This window comes from Poecilia formosa, unplaced genomic scaffold (assembly GCF_000485575.1).
Source record: "Poecilia formosa unplaced genomic scaffold, Poecilia_formosa-5.1.2 Scaffold256, whole genome shotgun sequence".
NCBI lineage: Eukaryota > Metazoa > Chordata > Actinopteri > Cyprinodontiformes > Poeciliidae > Poecilia > Poecilia formosa.
The window spans coordinates 650137-674025 of record NW_006800195.1 but is presented as its reverse complement, the minus strand read 5'-3'; the positions used below and the strand labels follow the sequence as shown (position 1 = coordinate 674025).

The 23889-nt window shown below is 39.7% G+C and overlaps 1 protein-coding gene and 1 long non-coding RNA gene across 3 annotated transcripts in view; one reads left to right on the top strand and one right to left on the bottom strand.

Moving 5' to 3' along the window:
• The window catches only part of LOC103150574 (polycystin-1), a 60157-nt gene that overhangs the window by 15267 nt on the left and 21001 nt on the right, over positions 1 to 23889 (top strand). The window contains exons 2-8 of one of the 2 annotated variants that reach the window (XM_016680761.1): positions 12825 to 12896; positions 15452 to 15523; positions 16952 to 17115; positions 17650 to 17900; positions 18851 to 19111; positions 20098 to 20266; positions 21634 to 21814. In XM_016680761.1, the coding sequence (XP_016536247.1) occupies positions 12825 to 12896; positions 15452 to 15523; positions 16952 to 17115; positions 17650 to 17900; positions 18851 to 19111; positions 20098 to 20266; positions 21634 to 21814 (1170 nt within the window). Of the gene's footprint in view, positions 1 to 1814; positions 1887 to 12824; positions 12897 to 15451; positions 15524 to 16951; positions 17116 to 17649; positions 17901 to 18850; positions 19112 to 20097; positions 20267 to 21633; positions 21815 to 23889 lie in introns of both variants that reach the window. The other variant, XM_016680762.1, reaches the window with a different exon arrangement.
• On the bottom strand, positions 2577 to 7469 carry LOC103150549 (uncharacterized). Its single transcript, XR_477560.2, has 2 exons — positions 5806 to 7469; positions 2577 to 5714 (listed from the first exon to the last, which is right to left on the bottom strand). It is a non-coding gene; the product is annotated as an uncharacterized LOC103150549 (long non-coding RNA).

The following is a 23889-nucleotide window of genomic DNA, read 5'->3' as shown; positions in this document are numbered from 1 at the left end:
TTTTTGTTTGTTTGTTTGTTTGTTTTTTCAGGAAAAGAATTGACAAGCTTAGCATGCCTTACCCAGCTTCCTGCAGATGCAGCTCCATGCAGCACAGCTCATGAATGGGTACAGGCTTGATTCAGATCTTCTTTTTAGTGCCACTTCTATTACATTCGAAACCACACGCAAAACGAACAACATCCTGCAAGGCTGGCATTCTGTAAAGATTCATTTAGATCTGGGATTGCTCGAACTGTGGCCTGAGTGTAAATTTATGATGAAGGCTGCAAACCCTGAAACACTGACATTGTGGCTTGAACATGTTTTTTTTTTTTTATGTCGGTTCCGTGAGAGTGTTAATGAATATCAATAAATTTGAAAAAATGATTAAATACTTTATGTGTTTAAGTGTTATTTCAATAACTACCACAAGATGTTGGGATAAACTCCACATTAATCTGAAAAGAGATTTTGTTTTGAGCTATTTGAGAGGTAAAAACAAACAGGCTGACAGCGATGGAGTGAAATACACAGAACCAGGGACAAAATAACAGTGATTTCATTCTGCTTACGTCTGAACTTTGACCCCGGAATGGGATCAAACCCAAACCTAACTGTGTCCCAGTTCCAGGTTTGGAAACAAGTGGGATTTTCTCAACCAAGACAGCAAATCGTGCCGATAACAGAGCAAACGCCGCAGGAACACGTCTGAAAGAAGGCTTTAAAATCATTAGGGCACAAAATCTTAAATGGGGTGAAGATTTTTAGAAGTGTAAATAAAGCTGTTGTTTTTTTTTCTCTCACTCTTTTGCAATCACTAAGTTGGTATGTGAGGTGGCCATGTTGGATTGTGAGAACCATTTTTACCAACTTCAACCATGACATCTCAAATTCTGAGAAGAAAAAATAAACATATTGAAACTGCATATTTCAATCAGATTTTCTCTCATTTAATTAAAAGTATTTTTCTTCCTTTCTCTCCTTCTTTCATATTAAATATTACAGATCCAGATATTGAAAATACTGCAGATTTGAGCATCTCAACACCTTTTCACTCCAAGCTGCGTCATTAACTTCGTTTCTCTCTCATCAGGCAGCGAACGTTCAGTATTTTAGCATGAATAATGAAAAGAGCATCCTTACAGCGAGACAGCGGGTTGCCAATCTGCTCTGTTTGCTCAGTACCAAACCGAACCCTCAGCACTCGCTCTGGCTCTGCTCTCCTCTTCCTGTCACTGATAAGCAATGAAAACCGCGTGAAAGCGTGTGAGTGAGGGATCACTGCTGCTTCAGGAGCAGAGCCAGAGGAGCTGGATGATGAAGCAGATGTGTATAATTAGCTGTCGTCCTGACAAACGCTGCGTTAAGGCAGGTGCGTGTGAGGAGTTGACCTTTGCAGTGTTATTTCCTCGTTAGTCAACGTCCTCCGTGTTTCCTGTTTCTGTTCTGGCTTTAAAACTTTACGAGTTCAGAAACTACCTCTTAGTAGCTTTTGGTGAAAGCGATTAGTCGTTGTTGTTTTGTTTTGTTTTTTAATTGTCATATTACAGTGAATAAAACTTGCGTTATTAGTGGCCTCAAAGACGAGGTGACTCTCCGGATCCTCCTCCCATCTGATGGTTGCTCTCGTCTCCATCTCGACTTTTATTAATTAAGTCTTTCGGTCTTTCGTTGCTCCGCTGGTTGAGCGTGTGGTTCTCCTAATCCCAGATAATTACCCTGCATAATTCACTTCTGGCTACTGATGATGATGATGATGTGTTTTTGAGTTGTTATGTGTGCACGTGGTTATTTTAAATGTGGACGTATTGGGTTCCTTTCTTTTCCCACAGAGATCTGTCCAAGAACCACATCTCCTCCCTTGATACCAGCCTGCTGGATCGGCTCACGGGCCTCCGAGAGCTGTAAGTAAACACCGCGCTGCGTCATCGTCTCCTCGACTCATTCATCTCCGCTTATTTAATCCCGTTTGTCTTTGTGGTGAAACTCTTAATTCCTTAATATTCCTGCACAAGTGGTATAACTTGGAAAAGAGAGAATTTTCACACGTCACACTTATGAGGAAAGTTAAGATATTTGTCTCCTGCAAAAGAAGGTGGAGCTTTGCTGCAAACTGTCAGTAACTTTTGAAAATGTTGCCATTTTTTTNGGAAAAAAAAAAAAAAAAAAAAGCACTCATGCGCCACACCGGCCCATCTGCTCCAACCCACACACATAATAAAATCTCGTAACACTTTTTTGGAGGATTTTGGAGCTCTGAAGTCATTTCTGGGAAATGCTAGTGAAAGGAAACCTCTTCAGTGTTTTTTATTTTTTTATTTTTTTTTTTAAGTGCCTCTCCTTTGTATGCAGATTGCTTCAAGGAAAGTCGGACAATACGCTTTTGTCTCGAGGCAGAAGACTTTGAAAAAAAAAGACCTTTAAAAAATAGGCTAGAATAAACTTTATTGATCTCCAAAGGAAAATTGCTTATTAGTTGACAAGCTACTCCATCCATAGTGTTAAATATGAGTAAATATGATTGTAGCCATAATGTAGATAGGTGTGCAAGTGATTTAAATATTACTAAATATAGATGAATAAAGAAAAATGAATAATGGTGGAGGGTTTTTTGCTTTTCATTGTACAGCAGTGTTGTTTATTGCAACCTGCTGTCTGCTTAGCATATCAAGGACTTGTCTGCTTGACTCTGATGAAGTTTGTGGTGTTTCCATGGCAGCAGGATGCACATACACAGAGATGCGCTGCAGCCGTTTAGCTGGAGCTGGTTTACTTGGTTCAGTGTGAGATTGCAGCAGGTCACGATACAGCTGCGCAGCACATGGGACTGGATGTAAAAAAAATAGATAAATACATTTCTCCACTTTCGTTTTTCACTGCGTGTCCGACCTCACCGCCTCCTCCTCCAGAGGTGGCCACTGACCTTACAGCCATCTACACGCACTCTGCGGACGGAGATCGAGTGGGGAAGGCTTTAGCGCTCTGACAATACGCAAGGGGGAACTTGTTTGGTTTCCATGGCAAACGTAACCCATGGCATCACCCGCAGACGTTCAGACATTTCAGCTGGTTGTAAAGGAGAACATGAGGCAAGAAATGAGGCGGACTTAAGATGGAGCTCAACGTCTTCTTCCCTGTCTGTGTCCATTAGTCTGTGGTCGCTGAGGTTGTGTTTTTACTGGATGGATCCAGAACCTGCATCTGGTGGGCTAAACATGTTCATTTTGTTGCATGGCTCCAGTAATAGTAAAATAATTAATAATAAAAAGCATAAAAATATACAATGCGATGATAGACCTTTAATTTACCTTTATTTGATTTTTTTTTCCCCCCTTGACCTTTGTTGTCCCACTGTGGGGAAATTCAAGTGTCTGAGTTCACACAAAGATCAGAGGATTAAAAATGCATATAAAAAAAAAGATTAACAGTAATAATGATATTAAACAGCATAACTGCAGTGCCGTTAACAGAAATATTGGACTCACGATCCAACTGAGTAGGATGACCATTTGAATGTATATAATGAGCATGTGTTGAACATTAAAAAGACAACAAACTGCTCTGTAATACAGTATATCAGTGCAGTGAAGGTTCTTTTTCACATTACTTAAAACAAAGTTTCCACAAACACATTTGCATCTGCTACAGCTCCAAAGTAAGAGCAGGTGGGTCAGACCTCAAAGAGAGAGAAAGAAACTGATAGGAGGCATTAAAAGCCTGTTTACTGCAGCATCTTAGCATCACTTTGAATGTTAAGTCCCAGTGAATTTTTGTAGAGGGTAGTTTGACATTTTTCATTCCAACAGAAAGCATGAAGGAGAAATCAGTGCTTTCATTGCAATCTGAAGCATTCTTTTACGGCCGCTACGCTCATTTATCTCAGTTAGGAACTTTTCAAATCAAAGACGGCTTGTTTGACGTCATTGGGAAATTTGAGGGTTGTTTTTTTTCTCTCTCTCTCTGACAAAAAGGAAAAAAAGAGCTTTTAAAAGTCTGACAAAAACAAAGAAATGCTAAGGGTGAAAATGTGTTTTGTTTACTTCAGTTGATAGACTGATGTTTCTTGTTTGAGTTTCCCTTACAAAACTTCTTCCCCCAATAAAAGCCACTCCGTTAACTTTAATAAAAAGCAGTCTGAGTTTGACTGTAAGTTTTTATCTCTTTGGGTTTCCGTCTCTTTTCTGTTCTGTCCTGGTTTAAGTTGGGTCTTTAAATTTCTCTGTCATCTCACGTCACTCATCCTGCCTGCTAACAAAGTATTTCTTCTTTCTTTATAAAATATGCTTTAGTGTGCAACTATCGAGTATTTTAGTAATTGATTATTCGGTCAATTATTCTGACGGTTAATCAATCAAATGGATAAAAGAAAATTGCCACATTGTGCAGTTTTTTTCCTATAATCACTTAAATAATTCTACTTATTTTTTAACTAAAGAAATAAACATTTTAATGTCTAAAATCCAATAAGATAGAACTCAGTGAACATTTGATCATTTGTTGTAAAAGACAACCGAACGTCAAGATTTTACTTAACATCGGTAGCATAGTTCTTATTAGTTGATTATTTTTTCGATAGCAAAAGATGTTTCCTAGGAGTTTATTTTTACAGAATGAGAAACGAGCTAAGCTTAAACTATTCCTCTTGAAGAGTTTGGTGTAGAAAAAACATAACAGAGGTTTTTTTTTGTTTTTTTTATGTCTTAAAATGTAAAATATATAGATTCTTTGTATAGTTTTAGTTTAATTACAGCTCCGATGTTGTTCTCTCAACCAACAGCCTTTTCTGAGTCTGTACACTCCCGTTAACGATTAATCCACTCCTAAATTAGTCGCAGATTATTTCAACGATTGATTAATCAAATTAGTTTTGATTAATCGTTTCAGCTGTGGTATAAGTTATGTTTTCAACTACCTCCTGTTAAATCATGCATGGGAACTAAAGACTTCATAATGAGGTAAACTTTTGACAAACTCATACTCATGACAGATTGGCCTGAATATGAATGAAATCTGTAATTTTAAGCAAACATCTGACCTCTACATTCGATTAAAATGTGGAAAGTTTCAGTTAGCAGTATCTCACATGCTACGTAAATAAATACACATTTGCATTAATTTAACTCGAGGAGGTCATCCACAGATGTTCGTTGCTGCCGTTTCCTAAAGAGTGACGGTATCCGTACGGCAGGAGTCATCATCGCGTGACCTTGTAGGTGTGTGTTTGTGCTTGAGTTGGATCTTGTCTCTGGACACACTGCAGAAGGGAGGCGATTCAAACACTTGAAGACATCCTAGAATAACACCCGGAACAGCTTGCACCAAATGGTAATAAGAGGTTTTCAGGGTGGAAACGGAGAATGTGTCAAGCTCAGAATAACAGGCGAGTCAAATATTTTAATGAAATGCAAACTGGCTATGTTTCTTCTGTCATAATTTACATTCACATTAAAAAAAAAAAAGAAAGAAAAGAAAAAACGGAACATGTTTTTCATTTTCGCTTTAATTTCAGGAATGTGTCTTATCCACCAATGAGGAGATTTCCCTACATAGTCATTTCCTCGTACAAGATTGTTAGGACCAAAAGAGTAGAAAAAAAAAAAGAGCTAAAACCATAAAAGTAAAGAAATGTTGCAGAGGCTTCTCATTTTAAACCACAGTCTGGATCCGCTGTTTATCTGCAGGGAGGAAAAGTCACTGCAGGTCCAGTTTAGTTCGGTTTCAGGCCAGTGAACCTGAAACGGATCAAAGAAGCAGGGAGAACTAGAGAGCAAAGTGAACAGGTATGAAATAGAAGCGTCGAGCCGAGACTTTTATCATCCTCACCAAAGATTGTTTCAGCAGTCACATCTGCTGTCAAGGTCGCTGACACACTCGTTGTCTGCTCTGGAGGCTTACTTAATAACAGGCTTTCTGCTGTTTGTCGCAGCAGTTTATTCAAAGAGTTGAGTCTTTAAATTGCTTCCGTGCTCTGTTCTCCTCATGTGTGGCATGGCTGCATGGCAAATAAATGGAAACGCTGGGAACAGCATGAGAAAGTTGACTCATCTCTTAGGACCAAAAAAAAAAGAAGACTTTATGGAACCGGACAACAGCATTTTGAGCTTCCATAGAAAAACAAAGAGAAGAGAAGAGATACAACAATTTGTAAACATAGCTCAACTGGCTAACCGTTAGCCACTAACAACCCTGAAGTTAGCAGTTGCTCTGCAGCTTATTTTGAGCGCTTAACTAAGGCGCAAAATCGTAATTTTACACAGAACAAAGACGTTTAAAAAAAAAACAGATTAAAATTAATGAGACCTTTGTTCAATTTTGGAAACAGTAATGGAGCAATGTAGGCACCAAACCTCTCGATCCTGCAAGGATAAGTGTGTTACGTAATGGATGAATGGATAATGGAACATTTTCAAGGTTTTTTTGTGCTTAGCACTCCCTCTGCACAGGAATGGCAGAAGAAACGTTACACAGGAAGTGTACTTTAAAACATTTAAAAGTTTTTAACACTCATTTGCAGCAGTTTAAGCAATATTTTTGCTGCCGTAACAAAACAATCCAGCTCGTGAATATGAGATTTTGGCAATATCTTTTAGTAAAACTAACAATTCTTTAGTTTTGTTTTCACAAATAATGAAACGATTTTGAAAATTACAAACTGTTTTGAAGAATTGGGTTGAATATTCTAGTTAATGTTCGACTGGTTCATATATTGTAGTTTTTATTCTAGTCTAATTCTTTGTAGCACCAAATAAGCTAACGTTAGTCTAACGCAATGCATAAATATACCAAAAGAGGGTGCTGTTGTTTCATGTAATTGTTGCCACTACCGCAATTCTGACATGTTTGTCCTGGCGGGGACACCGTAGTGCAGGGGGTATTTTGTGCGCGAACTGCTATTTTCCTAACAGTGTGCTTTACTCCCTGTAAGGTTAGCAGCAGCTCTGCTAGCCCGGTGTAAAATATACGTTAACATAAGTAAATTGATTTACCGAGCTATTTCTGTTTGTTCAGTTTGCCAGTTAAGTACAAATTAAATTGTATTTGTTTTGGTGATGATTGATTATTTTGTAAAAACTGGTTGAATGGTGACAGTGTGCTTTACTTCCTGTAAGGTGAAGGAAATAAAGGCGCAAAGGTTTCCCCACAACTTGAGCCCTGTGTGTGATGCCTCTTCTGCACGGAACACATCCCACCTTCAAACAAAAAAACACAGCGCAGAGTCCATAGGGTGTCTTCCGCCAGCTGCAGGTTTAAAGAGGGAAAGCCTGGGTTACATCAGCATCATTAGCAGCTAGCGGTTAGCCTGTCACAATACTGCCACGGTGCTTACAAATTACGTTGTTTTGTGCGCAAGTACTCAAAATACAGCTACACTATTCATTTAAAAGTGGTGGAGGCTTATTCGGTTTTCTTAACGGTTGTCAACCATCTCAACAGGAAGTCCTTATTCACCACTCTGTTACCAAGAGCTATTTTTTGTTTTTCTTCTACATCAGAATATCAAACATTTAATACAAATGAGTGGAAGGGCTCATGAAAATAGACTGCACTATAACTCCATCAGTCAAAGTCAGACACAGATGGCAGCTGGTTTGACTTGACTGGTCTGTTGTGGTGTTTTAGTATCACACAATCTTCTGAGACAAGATCTCCTTATTAAGATGTCCTTAAAGGCCAAGACGCATTGAATCCGATTTGGTGTCTGACCGCTGGCTATGTCCCTGTGACTGCCTCTGACCAAGAATATATAAAGAATAAAATATGAAACTTTTTAAAAATGAGGGTCCGTCTGAAAGTATTCTATGAGTTTTTTGGGGGGGGGGTAGGAGTTCATAAGTTTCTTACTTCTTCCTACTCCTTTCTGAGCATAAGATTACTGTGGTACAAATATGTGTCTTTTGCATTCCTTGATCATGTGTGACTTTATACTTCTGTCATGTTTGGAATAAATGAATAAATACATTTTCTCCTAACAAGAACTTCGTTGACTGGATTTCTGGTACTTACTCTCACAAGTCCAGTGACCCTGGAGCGAAACCCTGTGTGTCAGGAAAAAGTCCGATCAGAGCGTGAAAAGTCAGACGTGTCTAACTTTTATGCATGAGGATTATGCATCCATGATGTTTAGCTCACATTGTCGGATGCAACCGACTATTGGAGCAATGCAAAACAACCGGATCCAAATTATGAAACCATTTATTTCTCACATAAAGTTGGGGGGGGGGGAAAGTGCAATTTACTATTTTGGGAGACTGATATATTAATGAATGTTTTCTTTTTCTTTTTTTTTTATTGTTGGATGGAGGCGTTTTCTCTTCTCCGCTTCGGTGATTTCATACTACTTAGAGATTCTCTTTCAGTGGGATTAAAGTTGGCGGTTATAATTTGTTGATGCAGAAATTACTGCAGACGATAGTTTAGTCGCTCTCTTTTCACTGCACCGCATAAATTTGGCAGAACTTTGGCATGCGTTGTGAAATCCATTGCATGTCGGAAATCCAAACAGACAAGTGGTGGAGGCTGCAGCTCCAACTGTTCTATAGTTTACTCAAAACATTTGTTTATGTTTGCTTCCAGGTTTGCTCGGATAATCACCGTCTTTACTGGTACTGCTAGGGGTACTTTTGTTTTTCAGACAAATGGCATAGATATTTTTCACTCAAATTATCCACCACTGCAGTCCTGACATGCATTTTCTCTCTTCTAAGTCTGCAGTATCTAAATAAAGACGTTTTTAACCGGCGCAGTCTCAAAGACGACAAACAGGCCGATTCTTTTCCTCTACTTGCAGATGTTATCATTTGCATGTTCGGTCCTCTGTGCATGTGTGAGTGCGTCGCTTTTTAGGCTGAGTGTGTTGGACCGTTGTGCACAGCTGCCCTTCACTTGCCAGCTGGACATCGGACAACCCACGCAGCAGCGGCTGGAAAACTGGACAAAATGTTCTAAATAGAGGAGCAAGATGAGAGGAGAGGAGCCAAAATGTGAGGCAAGATGATAGACTTTTAGACCAGCAAGCCTCTTTAATCGCATGTCTCCTTTTCCAATATCTGTATCCCAGACTTTCCATGTTTGCAGAAGGGAAATCAGTCAATGGAGGCTCGTGATGCCTCGGCTGTCTCCTCACCTCCACGCTTCCTAGAAAAATCGGGGAACATGTGGAATTTGATTTAAATGTGTTTTATGTCTGCAAAAACATAGAAACTACATGCTTTAGTCCCTGTCCCATTGTCTAAAGTCAATTTATTCATTCATCCATACGTAGAGCTCTCAGTGGTGCTTCTGGGTTCCATGTTTTAAATCTGATAACTCCAGAGAAACCAAGATTTTAGGTTTTCATATTTGAATCTGGGAACTTTTTTTTTTTTTACATTTTGATCTGACGGTTCCAGCAGCAGCCCCGGTTATGGTTCAGACTGTGTCTCAGCGTTTACGGGGCAAACTGAGCTACCGTCAGACAGCCACAGAGCAGTGGTTGCTCTCTCCGCTCTGCCTTTTCTTTTACACCTGACTTTGTCTCTTCCGTTACGTTCGACCGGGCCGGCTAACCTGCCGACTTACTGGCGCAGACTTTCCAACTCTTAGCAGTTTTGGGGGGAAGCAGAACGAGCAGAGAAGTGAGGGAGGGAGCAGCACAGTAATCAGGAAAAGAGGCCGAGGGGATGAAAGCAACCACAGAAAAGCCTGTGTTTAGTGGGTTAGTGGAGCGTTGGCCTTCACTTACAGGGACTTGGACTACTTTGCTGCCAAGATGCAACAGATGTCAGTCTGCCATCTACACATCGTTGTTTTTTTTTTTTGTTTTTTTTGAAGAACAAACGAATATCAGTGTAATTGCTTTTTGTCTTAATTGTTTCTTCAGCTATAGGTCATCTTTTTTTCTCCATCCATATGTCCCTCAGTGTCCCTTCCAGCTCCTCCTCTCGTCCCATCTGACCAAACACAGCAGAGCCAGCGAGGATTTTCTGTGTGTGTTTTCATCTCCCAGCTCAGAATAAGTGGCACCAGACAGGCCTTATAAGGAGTTGTTAGATCATTGGCCACACTGTTAGCAAAACAGAACCATATGTGTTCGGCGCTGTATGTGTGTGTGTAAATGAAACCATGTGTGTCCGGGGGTAGCAGAGAGAACGGGAGTCTGTTGCTAATGGACGTGCCGAAGGTCAGATTATATGGTCATGTTAAGGATACATACGTATAGTCTCTCTCTCTCTCTCTCTCTCTCTCTCTGTTCTATCTCTGGTTGTCTCTATTGAGTTGACTCTAGGTGTGAGAAACACACACACACACACACACCGGGCGGAGAGCCGTGACTTGAGGCCGGTTTTGTCGGCGTGATGCTTGAGTGATCGGGGATGTGGGCGGGGCTTCGTTCCCGTTGCTTCCCTTTTCTTGTCCTCTGATGGGTTTAGCAGAACTCTCTCTCTCTCTCTCTTTCTCTCTCTCGTCTCTCGTCTCTCAGTCTCCATCTTTTCTTACACAGCTGGTCTGGAATGTACAGATGTTTCCTTTTGGGAACTGGCGTCCTACTCTGTTCACACACACACACGAAAAGTAAGAGTGTGAGAGGAGAAAGAGAGGCGTGCCGTCCCATGCACTCCAACCTTCCTTTTCTCTGGTTCTGGTTGTGTTTTCTGTGAATTCAGAACCTGCTGAGCGACACTTAACTGCAGTTATTTATCTCACTGCTGCATATTAGCAGACTGTTTTTTGTCTGCCTGCAGCCTTATACTTCTTGTTCCTATATATATATTTTATTATTATTAATTTTTTTTATTTATTTTATTTATTTTTTTTTTGCATTTTTATTCTCACGTGCAGCTGAAACTTTGCTGGGAAGCCCGAAAGTGGAAACCAAAGTCACTTAGCTTTACACATATCTGAAATATTATGTGCAGACTGTTTTATTTCCATTTTTGCGGATGTGTGTGTGCATGTGTATACAAAATGCATTCTGGGTATGTGAAAATTACGAATCGTAAACATCTTTGGAGAAATATACTTCTTTGAAGTTTTTTTTTAAGCATTGTTTTTTTTTTGTTTGTTTGTTTGTTTGTTTTTTCAGGAAAAGAATTGACAAGCTTAGCATGCCTTACCCAGCTTCCTGCAGATGCAGCTCCATGCAGCACAGCTCATGAATGGGTACAGGCTTGATTCAGATCTTCTTTTTAGTGCCACTTCTATTACATTCGAAACCACACGCAAAACGAACAACATCCTGCAAGGCTGGCATTCTGTAAAGATTCATTTAGATCTGGGATTGCTCGAGCTGTGGCCTGAGTGTAAATTTATGATGAAGGCTGCAAACCCTGAAACACTGACATTGTGGCTTGAACATGTTTTTTTTTTTTTATGTCGGTTCCGTGAGAGTGTTAATGAATATCAATAAATTTGAAAAAATGATTAAATACTTTATGTGTTTAAGTGTTATTTCAATAACTACCACAAGATGTTGGGATAAACTCCACATTAATCTGAAAAGAGATTTTGTTTTGAGCTATTTGAGAGGTAAAAACAAACAGGCTGACAGCGATGGAGTGAAATACACAGAACCAGGGACAAAATAACAGTGATTTCATTCTGCTTACGTCTGAACTTTGACCCCGGAATGGGATCAAACCCAAACCTAACTGTGTCCCAGTTCCAGGTTTGGAAACAAGTGGGATTTTCTCAACCAAGACAGCAAATCGTGCCGATAACAGAGCAAACGCCGCAGGAACACGTCTGAAAGAAGGCTTTAAAATCATTAGGGCACAAAATCTTAAATGGGGTGAAGATTTTTAGAAGTGTAAATAAAGCTGTTGTTTTTTTTTCTCTCACTCTTTTGCAATCACTAAGTTGGTATGTGAGGTGGCCATGTTGGATTGTGAGAACCATTTTTACCAACTTCAACCATGACATCTCAAATTCTGAGAAGAAAAAATAAACATATTGAAACTGCATATTTCAATCAGATTTTCTCTCATTTAATTAAAAGTATTTTTCTTCCTTTCTCTCCTTCTTTCATATTAAATATTACAGATCCAGATATTGAAAATACTGCAGATTTGAGCATCTCAACACCTTTTCACTCCAAGCTGCGTCATTAACTTCGTTTCTCTCTCATCAGGCAGCGAACGTTCAGTATTTTAGCATGAATAATGAAAAGAGCATCCTTACAGCGAGACAGCGGGTTGCCAATCTGCTCTGTTTGCTCAGTACCAAACCGAACCCTCAGCACTCGCTCTGGCTCTGCTCTCCTCTTCCTGTCACTGATAAGCAATGAAAACCGCGAGAAAGCGTGTGAGTGAGGGATCACTGCTGCTTCAGGAGCAGAGCCAGAGGAGCTGGATGATGAAGCAGATGTGTATAATTAGCTGTCGTCCTGACAAACGCTGCGTTAAGGCAGGTGCGTGTGAGGAGTTGACCTTTGCAGTGTTATTTCCTCGTTAGTCAACGTCCTCCGTGTTTCCTGTTTCTGTTCTGGCTTTAAAACTTTACGAGTTCAGAAACTACCTCTTAGTAGCTTTTGGTGAAAGCGATTAGTCGTTGTTGTTTTGTTTTGTTTTTTAATTGTCATATTACAGTGAATAAAACTTGCGTTATTAGTGGCCTCAAAGACGAGGTGACTCTCCGGATCCTCCTCCCATCTGATGGTTGCTCTCGTCTCCATCTCGACTTTTATTAATTAAGTCTTTCGGTCTTTCGTTGCTCCGCTGGTTGAGCGTGTGGTTCTCCTAATCCCAGATAATTACCCTGCATAATTCACTTCTGGCTACTGATGATGATGATGTGTTTTTGAGTTGTTATGTGTGCACGTGGTTATTTTAAATGTGGACGTATTGGGTTCCTTTCTTTTCCCACAGAGATCTGTCCAAGAACCACATCTCCTCCCTCGATACCAGCCTGCTGGATCGGCTCACGGGCCTCCGAGAGCTGTAAGTAAACACCGCGCTGCGTCATCGTCTCCTCGACTCATTCATCTCCGCTTATTTAATCCCGTTTGTCTTTGTGGTGAAACTCTTAATTCCTTAATATTCCTGCACAGGTGGTATAACTTGGAAAAGAGAGAATTTTCACACGTCACACTTATGAGGAAAGTTAAGATATTTGTCTCCTGCAAAAGAAGGTGGAGCTTTGCTGCAAACTGTCAGTAACTTTTGAAAATGTTGCCATTTTTTTTAAAATTATTTTTTATTTTTTCATTTAAATAAAGAATAATGTATAAAAAGTAAGACATGTGACAGAAAGAGCGCAAGATTTTTAATCCGACCTTTAGTCTGAGTGCATTTACTTAATGTGGAGAAACAATTCAGTGAACTAAATGAAAAAATCTTTACGCAAGAAGAGTTTCAATTCACTATTTTACTTTGATGAGTGGGACATTGACGTTATTTCTAAAAAAGCTTGAAAATCGTATATCATTTTCGTTCCACTTAATTCTGTGTTGTTTTGAGTTAAATCTATGACATAAAATTCGAACAGAATACATTTATGTTTGTGGTTTTAATATAAGAGATGTGGCAAAGGTTCATGAATTCCTTTGCTTTCTACTCCTGCTAATTATTTCACATCCTTTTAATTACATTAAATATGAATATAACTTAGACACAATTAAATCATTTAATAAACATCATCTCCAGGAAGGAAAACATTGGTATACTAGTATTGTAACAAAGTTTTGTAGTGGTTTTTGTTCGATTTTCGTACAGCTTCCTTTTGGATTTTTCCGTCTATTTCTATGTTTGCATATTTTTGAACTGTGTGCCCTAAAAAGTGAACAAGCGGGAGATAAAAGACAAAACCTCAGGCTGGAAACACTAGAGAAGATGATCAGCCTCTTTTACAGGAGTGAAGGTCCAAATAAAAATGTTGACGAGAATATATGTTGATCAGGATCATTTTAAGTGACTTTAAGGAAGTCTGGGTCACTGGGAGCAAAAAGAGGAATGGCTCAAGTGCTGAACATTTAATCAGTCATCGTGAGGGTCTCCCCTGTTGTCGGCCACCGTCGGTTCTGTGAGCATGAACTTAAAAGAGGAGGAAGGGGAGTTGGAGCCGCCCATCTCCGAGTTGAGAGGAGAAGTGAACGAGGAAGATGAAAAGAGTGCAGAGGAGGAGAAATCTCGGTTTAGTCTGAATGTAAGTAGGCTGAAATCCCAGGAGTATGTTAGCCGGACTGCGGCGCTTGGGGAAACAAAAGCCCCACATAGTGATTCGCACACATGCGAACCACGCTACGATTAAGTTCAATTACAGCTCGCTGCCCAGGGCTCCCACTACCTCCCTCTTTTCATCTTTCCATCTTTTTCTTACATTACTTTTCTTTTTCCACTCGTTGAACGGGCATTTAAGCACATGTTTGTGTGTGTGTGTGTGTGTGTGTGTGTTTGTGTGTGTGTGTGTGTGTGATGAGGGCGAGCTCTGATGGTTTCCATCAGTTCTGTCCAAACCACCACACAACGGGCCCATTATTCAGCTCTCAGGAGTGAGGAGGGAGTGAGTGGAGAGAGGAAGAGGGGAAAGGAGACAGACAGCAGGATATGTAGATGAAGAGTAGAGCCGAAACGATTAATCGTGAGTTATCAGTTATTGAAATAACTGAGTTGGTAATCGGTTAACTGCATTAAACAGACTCAAAGAAGGCCACAACACAGTCAGAGCAGCAACTAAGCCAAAACTGTACAAATGATTTAAACAGTTTGCATTTAAGTTAGTAGAAACTTTTATCTGTACATCCTTTCTACCTATAACATATGTGCAAAATCGCTTATTAATTAATCATTAAATTAATTTATTAAATTTTTTATTGACTAATTAATAATTGGTTAATAAAAAAAAACAATGAACACATAAGCCCTACGCTTTATTAATGCTACGTCAGGCAAACTTAGCATTAACAACTCTCATGTTGATGTTATAGGTTTTTACTTTTGGCGTCAACAAACATTTTGTCCCCTAAAATGATTATTTATTCATTTAAAAAAGGAACTGAATTGTTTATTTATTTGCATATTTTAGTGCATTTCTAATATTATATTTAAAAAAAAGTGTCTAAGTGAAAAATCTGCAGAAATCTGCAACTTTTATCTGATTAATTGATTTCTAAAATAACCATTAGCTAAATGAGAAGGGAACATATTTGGCAGAATAAACCACAGAGGAACAGAACTGGGCTGCGTTGCGTTTTCTGTCCAGAACGCCAGCAGCCGTCTCGTGACGTCGTCGTCTGAGAGAGACGTGATCTTGTCGTCTGAAGCTCCTCTCCTTTAGCACACAACTAGATAAAGCAGCAAAAGCAAACAAATGTCCCAGATGCTCTCTGATCAAAGGGCTTTCTCCTTCGGTTAGAGTTTTGATTCCCTGACAAACCCACATGATCATGATCATGTCAAAGTGACAGTGTGACAGTAATTAAATCGTGCAATTACAGAGGAAGAGACAAGACTTTTTCTCCTAATGTCAAAAGTGATTTCTTTGTTTCTGCCCCCAGAGATTTGAGCAACAATCAAATTACCACCATCGACGGAAGGATATGTGACAACTTATGTAACCTAACACAAATGTAAGTGTTCATTATTCGCTGCGACTCTCTCTGTGGCTCTCTGACTCTCCACAGGGATCACTGAAAGTATGAAGTTATCAAAAATGGTGCATCGCTAATCCAATTCAGCAGCTTTTTGTACTCTAATCTTTATTATGCTATATCAATCACTGCTTTGTATTTTTCTTATAAGATATTTCTATTTGTACCCTTTTTCTATTTGCTCTGTGTTGCTGGTTTAGTTAAAGAAGTGAAACTTTTCCCGATTTTCTTTTGTACAATTTTATGTTACAACCAAGATCAAAATAATTCCCAACAGTTTTAATTTTTTTTTTCCTGGTGGATGGTGATCATCTGATTATATTGTTAATATAATCAGCTGTAGTCAGAAAATTATCACAATAAACTGAAATAAAAGCTTCAAAATCTCAGCCTGTGTGTCGCTAAGCTTTACAATGCTCTTCACTTAGCAAATTAAATAAATAAACTTTAAAAAATATTCCAATTTGTTGAATGCGGTTCGTGTTTTTGAATGATTCGTTGGTTGTTTTCTGGACTTTGGCGTACTTTTCTGTACGTCTAAAACATGCCTGTTTCGTAGCAGGCGGCAGAGCGAGGAAACTGATTAAAAATGCCTCGCAGCTGGCTGCCACTGTAAGCCAAAACCACTCTCCGCTGCCACAGGAATATTTATTAATTACCATAAATTCAGCTGAACGTAGCCATTGTGCCAGCGTCGTCGGAGCGACGCTGCATGCAGTTTTGCTCGGTGATTTCTCCACACGCTTATTACCTCCAGGAAAATTTACTGGATGAGAAAAGACATGATGTTTTCTGTAAACAACTTCAAAATGTGGTTTAATCAAGTGGGATAAACATGCAAGAATCGCAGCGTTTAAATCTGGATAGTTTGTTCAGAGCCTAGAAAAAGTATTCACAGCCCTTCGACGGCCCAGATTTGGGATTTTATGTGCACAGACAAGCACAGAGTTGCGCGTAAATAAGAATTTGTATTTAATTACATGAGATGAAACCTTCTGAAAGCAGCTTTTGTTGCCATCAGTCGTTTATTTAAGGAGCTGCTTTGTTCTTCAACAGATTGCATTTCTTGCCCTTTAAGCTCAATGAAATTAAATAGAAAAAATGTGCATTTTTCATTTCTGCCATTGAGTCTCCTTTGTTTTAAGGTTTGAACTTTAACTGGACCAGTTTACCACTTGACTTAGCTTTGATTTAAAGCATTACATTTTAGCTTTTTGGTGAGATGCTAAACAATTGGCATGTTAGTCAAAAGTTGAAGAAGTCAAACTTTCATTATGTTTTGATGGATTGAACAAACAGAACGAGCTTCCAACCTGAAATGACAATATAAGCTGTTTACTCTGGATTATTGGGTTTTTAAGAAAATTACCTTTTGATAACTTTAGTCCCGTGTGTTTGTTTCCACAGCGATCTAAGCAATAATCCCTTTGAATGTGACTGTGAGCTGTTCCGGTTGGTGAAGTGCCTCAAGGAGAAAAGAGTCCAAGTCCGACGCCCTCATGCTATGCTGTGCAAAGACCCGCCTGCGCTCCACCGACAGCCTTTGCTCAACATTAGCCTGCAAACCTGTGGTAATAAAAAAAAAAATCCAAATGTTTACCCAAAATTTTACAAAACCTTTTATATGCAGGCAACAAAAAAACACAGAAGGGCCGTTCTTGGAGCAACAATAAAAAATGCATAGCTGATATCAATCTGCAGAAAGCAGAAACAAAGATCAAGAAGGAGAAAACAATCCATATTTGGAGATCTTGCAGCTCTCCCACCAGACATGCACTTGCATCCATATTCTTAATCTTTGTTTCGCAGGTTAATCCAGCTGACCTTATCCTGTCCACAGAGACATGTGACTCTGAATCCCAAAAACAAAGGCAGCAAAAAAAAAAAAAAAAATAATAATAATAATCAGATCTCCTCATCACAGAGTTGTTTGATATTTTCTAATCATTTCATGCCTCCTTTTAAAACTCAGATTAATGTTACATTATTACACTGGACTCATGATAGACATTAGAGACATAAACACGTCACCGTTTGACCCTTTTTCTGCTGGTTGAAATGAGAGATCTTATAATGAAACCTTAAATCCTCCTTCTGCGGTTCAGGCCTCAGCTACGCCGCGTGTCTGGAGGACAGCAGCAGCCGAGGAGGAGGCCGAAGTGAGCTGGTGATCTTCACTTACTCCAAGCCCGGGAACTACACGCGCGAGCAGTGTAACAGCGTGTGCTTCGGTTTGTCGCACCTCTACGGAGGCCTGGGAGAAAGGCACGAGTGTCTGTGCAGCACGAACAACGAGCCCAACTTCATCAGCGGATCCCACTGCTCGGCCGCCTGCACCAACCGCCATGTGATGACGGTACGCCGCATGTTGCTTTATTTCTGCTTCGTGTCACTTGCCAGCTGTTAAAACCTGAGTTGAACAAAGATTACAGGGAGATCCTCAAGGCTGCACTTTTGGCTCACTTTCATTCACAGCTAAGACCAGAATCATTCAATCTTGTTGTAATATATATATATATATATATTTTTTTTTTTAAATCAAGCCAGATGTCATCTTATCTCAAAAGATATATATTTTTTTACATTGTTTTATTCATTTTGAGATATCCCATCCCTTTTTTTTAATCAAATACAAACTTCTCTGTTGAGTGAGAAATGTTTGAAGCCTAAATCTGCCAGAGGTGTAAATAATTTTGGACTTAACTAGATACGCTTTCTCTCGCTCAGATGATGGAGCGCTTCAACTCGGCGCGTCCATAATATTTTGTGGGTGGATGGGACAGAATGTTCCCCGGTTAATGAAGAAAGACAGAAAGCATTATTTTTGGTCCCAAACATGCAACGTTAATAAAGGGGGTTTCGGTCAAATCAGGACTAACTTGCTTTAAAGTTGCTCAAACTTTAAAGCAAGTTTGAAGACCAAGACCAGAACTAAATGACGACGGCAGCGATTAGCTCCTTCGCTCTTCAGCTCGGACACAAACTCCCTGAAAACCTGAGACTTGCAGGAACTGTTGGCTTTTTAAAACCAGGACGAAAAACATCACAGTTTCTGTCAGCTTTCACGTGAACATTAATCATTATTCAGTCATTTAGATTACTTCTCAGCCTTTAATTTGCAGTAAAGTTTGCATTTTAATGCTTCTTTCTCTTTATATGATTTCAGACGTTACTCTCGCTCTTCATGTCCCTTCTTACTTTTACCCTGTTTGTTTTTTACAAATGAAGCTTGTTTTGCTTCAGAAACACTCGTCTGCATTGACACCAAGACCTCCGGTTCCTCACATACTTTCCTTCAATTGACAGGAATGTCGGTGGACTCTGGCCCGCGATGTGTTTGCGGTGGAGTTCTCCGTCTCGCTCGGGGCTCTCCCACTGCAGAGCGTGCACGACCTCGTCGTTTTCTCCGCCGCCTCCTCCGTCACGCCCGTCACCCTTTCCTGGGACTTTGGCGATCTCTCGCCTCGTCTCAGCCCCACGGAAAAGGGTGTCACCACTGCAGCTCACAAGTTTGCAATTCCAGGACATTACAAAGTCAGTCTGAAGGCCTGGGCTGGACACAAGGAGGTTAGAGACACCTTTTTTTTTCTTTTTTTTTTTACTGAATGCTTCTCATCTATTCCTAGAACTGGTTTTTCTTTGGGTCTATTTTTAAGCTCTGCCATGCCAGTCAGTAGTTTACACTTTTATAAATTATTACTTTTCCAGATCCTACCTGGAGTTTGCAGTGAATTGTTTTCCCTCTTTCCTCTTTCCTATTAACAAAAGCTTAAATGTGTACAAAAATTCAGACTATTATTTGGTGAAACCTCTTTTTGTGGCACCGACATGCTTCTGGACAAAACTCAGTTTGGATATTTGACCTCTAAAGTTCAATTCATTCATTTAAACTGCTTGCTTTCCTGGCACTGACCCAAAATTCACACATGCCTGATACAACTGGGATTGGAGTTTCCAAAACTGTACTTGTAGCTTCTTTCACCAGTTCCCAAAACACTTCTGATGTGTATTTGAGGTCTTTTGACCTGTTGGAATAACATGTTGTCTTCAGGTTTAACAATCTGATACAGATGTAAAAAAAATAAAATAAAAAGGTTTAAGTTTATCATAAACTGGAATTTACTGGTTAAGTTGTTGCCACAACATGATGTGAGATGGTAACGGCCAGGCAGTAGTGCAGGTATTTTGGATAAAGTGGAATAATAACCTGAAAACCCATCAAATTCAATTCAAATCAGTGACTTCGTTCTTGAATTTTGGACACAAGATGATGTTCCAGAAGGACAATAATAATAATCCCAAAATACTCTTTGAAGTAGATAAAGCCGGGTAATGTCCTGATGTGCCGGGTCTGGCACAGAAAACCAACTATTTCAAATTCACAATATCCACCAATTCTACTAAGAAGAGTTAGAAATCAATACGTTAATTTTCAGAAATATGTGCTTTTTTTACTACGAGTCTTTTACCACGATTATGAACCCAACTTATTGTTAACGCTTGTGAGCAGGTGAAAAGAACGCTAAGCGTCTGGCTTTGTGTTTGTTACTCAGGTGTCTGCGCAGACAGACGTGACTGTGGCTCTTCCTCCCAAACTCGAGCTGCACTGCCCGTCGTTCGTCGTGGCCAACAAGAGCGTGGACGTCACACTGGTCAGCTGGGGCGGCGTCGGCCTAAATGTGAACTGGACAATCTCACAGAACGATGTCCAGGTTGCCAAAGGTAAAAGAGAAATATACCGACGACGACACACGAGCTCTGTGAAACTAACGGCGAGGTGCAGATTACCTGTTGGAAATGTTTTCTGACCCCAAACTGCTCGTTGTTTTCTCTGTGACTTGGATCTCGGTTTCAGTTTAACGTGGAAGGTTGTCAGATGGGAAACTGAAGCCTAGTCTAATTTCACTACTCTTCAAGAAAATATGTAATTTTGTTCTTGTTTTGAAGGGCAGCTGTAATAAATCATCAGTGTGAGATAAAACGCTCCAAGCCAAATCGTTGTAAGACAAACGATTTGGGATTTTTAATTAATATCCACTGTGGGTCTTTTTAAAGTCTTGGCTTGTGCAAAGTATGTTTTTTTATTACGTTTAATCTCTTATCGGATCACGTTTGGTTCTTATTTCAACAATAATGGGACCATTAATGAAATAGACAAAGAAAAGGAGCATGCCATGATGAAGTCAGATAAAACATCTAATTGACCCCGTCTCGCTGGAGAAGCAGCTGTGGATATTAACACATGATATTATAACTTACTCACCTGCTATGGCTGAATATATAATAGTAAAAATGTTATAGTTTCACTTTGTCACTTTTTTCACCCAAACGCAAATGCCTATCAAACATAAAATGAAACAAAAAGATTATTTTACTAGTTTCATGGTGTCAGTGCATTAAATTACATTTTGAAACACATTGATTTAACTTATATTCAGCAAACATATTGCCACTTTTTTTGGTTTTTAAACTTTTTTTGCACTATGATAATAAACAATATATTGTATTGTTTAAAAAATATATCCGTGTAAAAAAGCAGTTGCTTTTTTACACCTCTTTTTTAAAGACTTACTTTTCACAGATCGACAAGTCTCCGCTATATTTTTTAACCAATACTTAATAACTTTCTAACTTCCCGTAACAGTTTGCTTTATTGCATAGTTAATGCAAGTTTGTACATAACCAAATCAAAAACTTCACTTATCAGACAAGTTTCAATTATGCACTTATCTTTATTTTTCTCTCTTTACGTACTGCAGTTTGCAGTACATAAAAATAGAAGACATTTTACTCCCTGTATCTCAACTTTTAATCCAAAACCATGACTACAACATCAGAGTTTTGATGTAATTTGATCTGTGTTTTAGTTTCTATGTAGCACAGATTTTAGAAAAACACACAATCCAGGATTTAGTCATAAAAGGTGGTGATAAGGATCAAATGAGAAGCATATTTAAAATCGCATTTATTGTGTTCTTGCATATTTTTTTAGTAATCTTTTTGTTTTTTTTAAGGAACTGTCTTTTCCCTCATAGTGTGACTTCAGATATTCTGAGAAATCACACGACTGTTTGCTGCTTTCTCGCCAGCCTTCCCGGACTGTCCTCCGAGGGAAGGGGTGTTGCACAGCAAGTCCTCCAGCTGCTTCCAGATCTTTCCAGCGGAGCTGAGCTGGAAAGACGCTCGACAGCAGTGTTTGAGTCGCAACGGGGATCTGGCTGTGGTTAGGAGTGATGAGCTGCGCAACCTGCTGGCACGCAAAGTCACACAGTGAGTGAACTGGGACATTGGTGTTTTTCTCGTTGTGACGACATGACATTAAGCCAGTGCCGTGATTTCCATTGGTAAGTTCAAGCTGAAGAAAGGCAAATACAACCAGGACGTGTTGGAAGCTTTCAAGTGAAGATCTCATTTCCTGTCAGCTCTCTCACAAGGTTTGGAGCTTTAAGTGCAACGGATGTTCTCTGTCGGTCTCCAGCTTGGTGAAATAAGCATGTGGAGCTTTCATTATGTTGTATATCCCTTTCATACATAGTGGTCACTACAGTGGACAGCTGTCTAAAAGCCATTTTCTTGTGCTTCTTGTGGATTTTTATGTTATAAATGCACACAGATCACTGAAGTGGACACTAATCCATCATAAAATACACCATCAACTACTGGCCATCAACTGCAAATGCAAGAAATTATTTTTGTTAAATCCAATATGGCCGACAGACAAAACAGCATGCCGACCGACCCGGTCCCTCCTTCTACTGTAGACGACTCTTGCAGGTAAAAACAATATTGTGATGTCAGATAATCCCTAAAAAAGGGAAATTCGTATTTCCCTTTTTTCATTTCAAATTCCATATGAAATGAAATGGATATTCAGAAGAAAGAAGGTGTGGAGAGGGACTTGGATAAAATCCCGTCAAACACAAGATTAACAGCAGCAACAAGAGGAGTGAATAAAACTGATTGTCTCTTTGTTGTGGTACCTGTTGGTGAGAAATATTGGCCTTCAAGTGCTTCCATCCCTTACACGGAGAAGAAGGCAAAAACCAATGTTCATCTGGGAAATCTTGGGTCCTGCCATCCAGGTAGATCTTCTTCTGTACATCCAAACAAGTACTGTTGCAGACTACCTTCTCGTGAAAGCAGCATCCCCAGGTTTATTTCTCTTCCAACAGAATCATGCTCCGTGTCAAAATGAAAAACTACTTTAGGGATGGTTTGACAAGATCACCAAAGACTCTATAAGGTGTTGACTGAATTCCCCGATCGAGCGTCTGTGGGAAGTGCTGAGCAAACTAGTCTGATCCATGGAGGCTTTGCTTTGTAACCTCCAGGACTCAAAAGACCTCCTGCCAGATAGCACAGCCTTGTGGAGTCCACGCCACCATGTTGTACAGCCATTTTGGTAGCAAAAGGAACCTAACACTAGTAGGCAGATAGACGTAATGTTATGCCTGATTGTTGTATCTGAGGTTTCCCTCAGAAAACTTGCTAAGCCTGGTGGTTGTGGCGCTCTGCAGTCATTTATCCAGCCGCCCGCCGTGTTTTTGAGTTGAAAAATGTTTAAAGTTGACAGGAAATTTGATAGTATCACTTGATAATTATGTGTTATTGGAAGATTGGAAGATTAATATCTGAACACCAACCATAAAGTCTTTTTAAAAATGCTGGCATTTACAAAGTCTGGTGGCCCGCCAGGCTTATAATGCCCTGGGGGAATCCCTGGTGTCTGTCTTGAACGCGTATGATTATACGGAGGATCGTCTTTGATAGAATAATTCTTAATATGTGCATAATGTTAACGTTTGTTTTCAGCTGGATGATTTCCTAACCATACAACTGGTTTATTGAATTACATATTTAACCATGGTTTTAAAAAAAAATGGTTTTTCAGATCATCAAATCAGTAACACAAATTTATTATCAGACAAAGAACACCTGACTCAACACAAAAATCATTTTTCGAATATTAATTTTTTGGGGGGGAGGAGGGGGACTGGGGGTCTTCCAATGCATTGTGTTCTGCATATCAAGACGATCCTCAAAAGCTCCCACTGCTTATCTTTATCCGATGAGCTGTTTGTGGACTGAACTCTTTGGGAATCGTCCCGATTGAGCCGACCCAACGACCCCAAGTGTTTGCTGTTTTGGCTAAAGAAATTTCCAAAAACACATCTGTGAAAGCACAGCTGCATTGTGAGCTAAACACCCTCACAGTACTCCCACCAGCTCTGTGTGTGTATGTGTGTGCGTGTGTGTGTGTGTTAATGTGAGGGCAGAGGCCCTGGTCTCTTAGCTTGACGTAAAAAAAAAGAAAAAGGAGAAAAAAAAACGCTGCCGATGGAGCT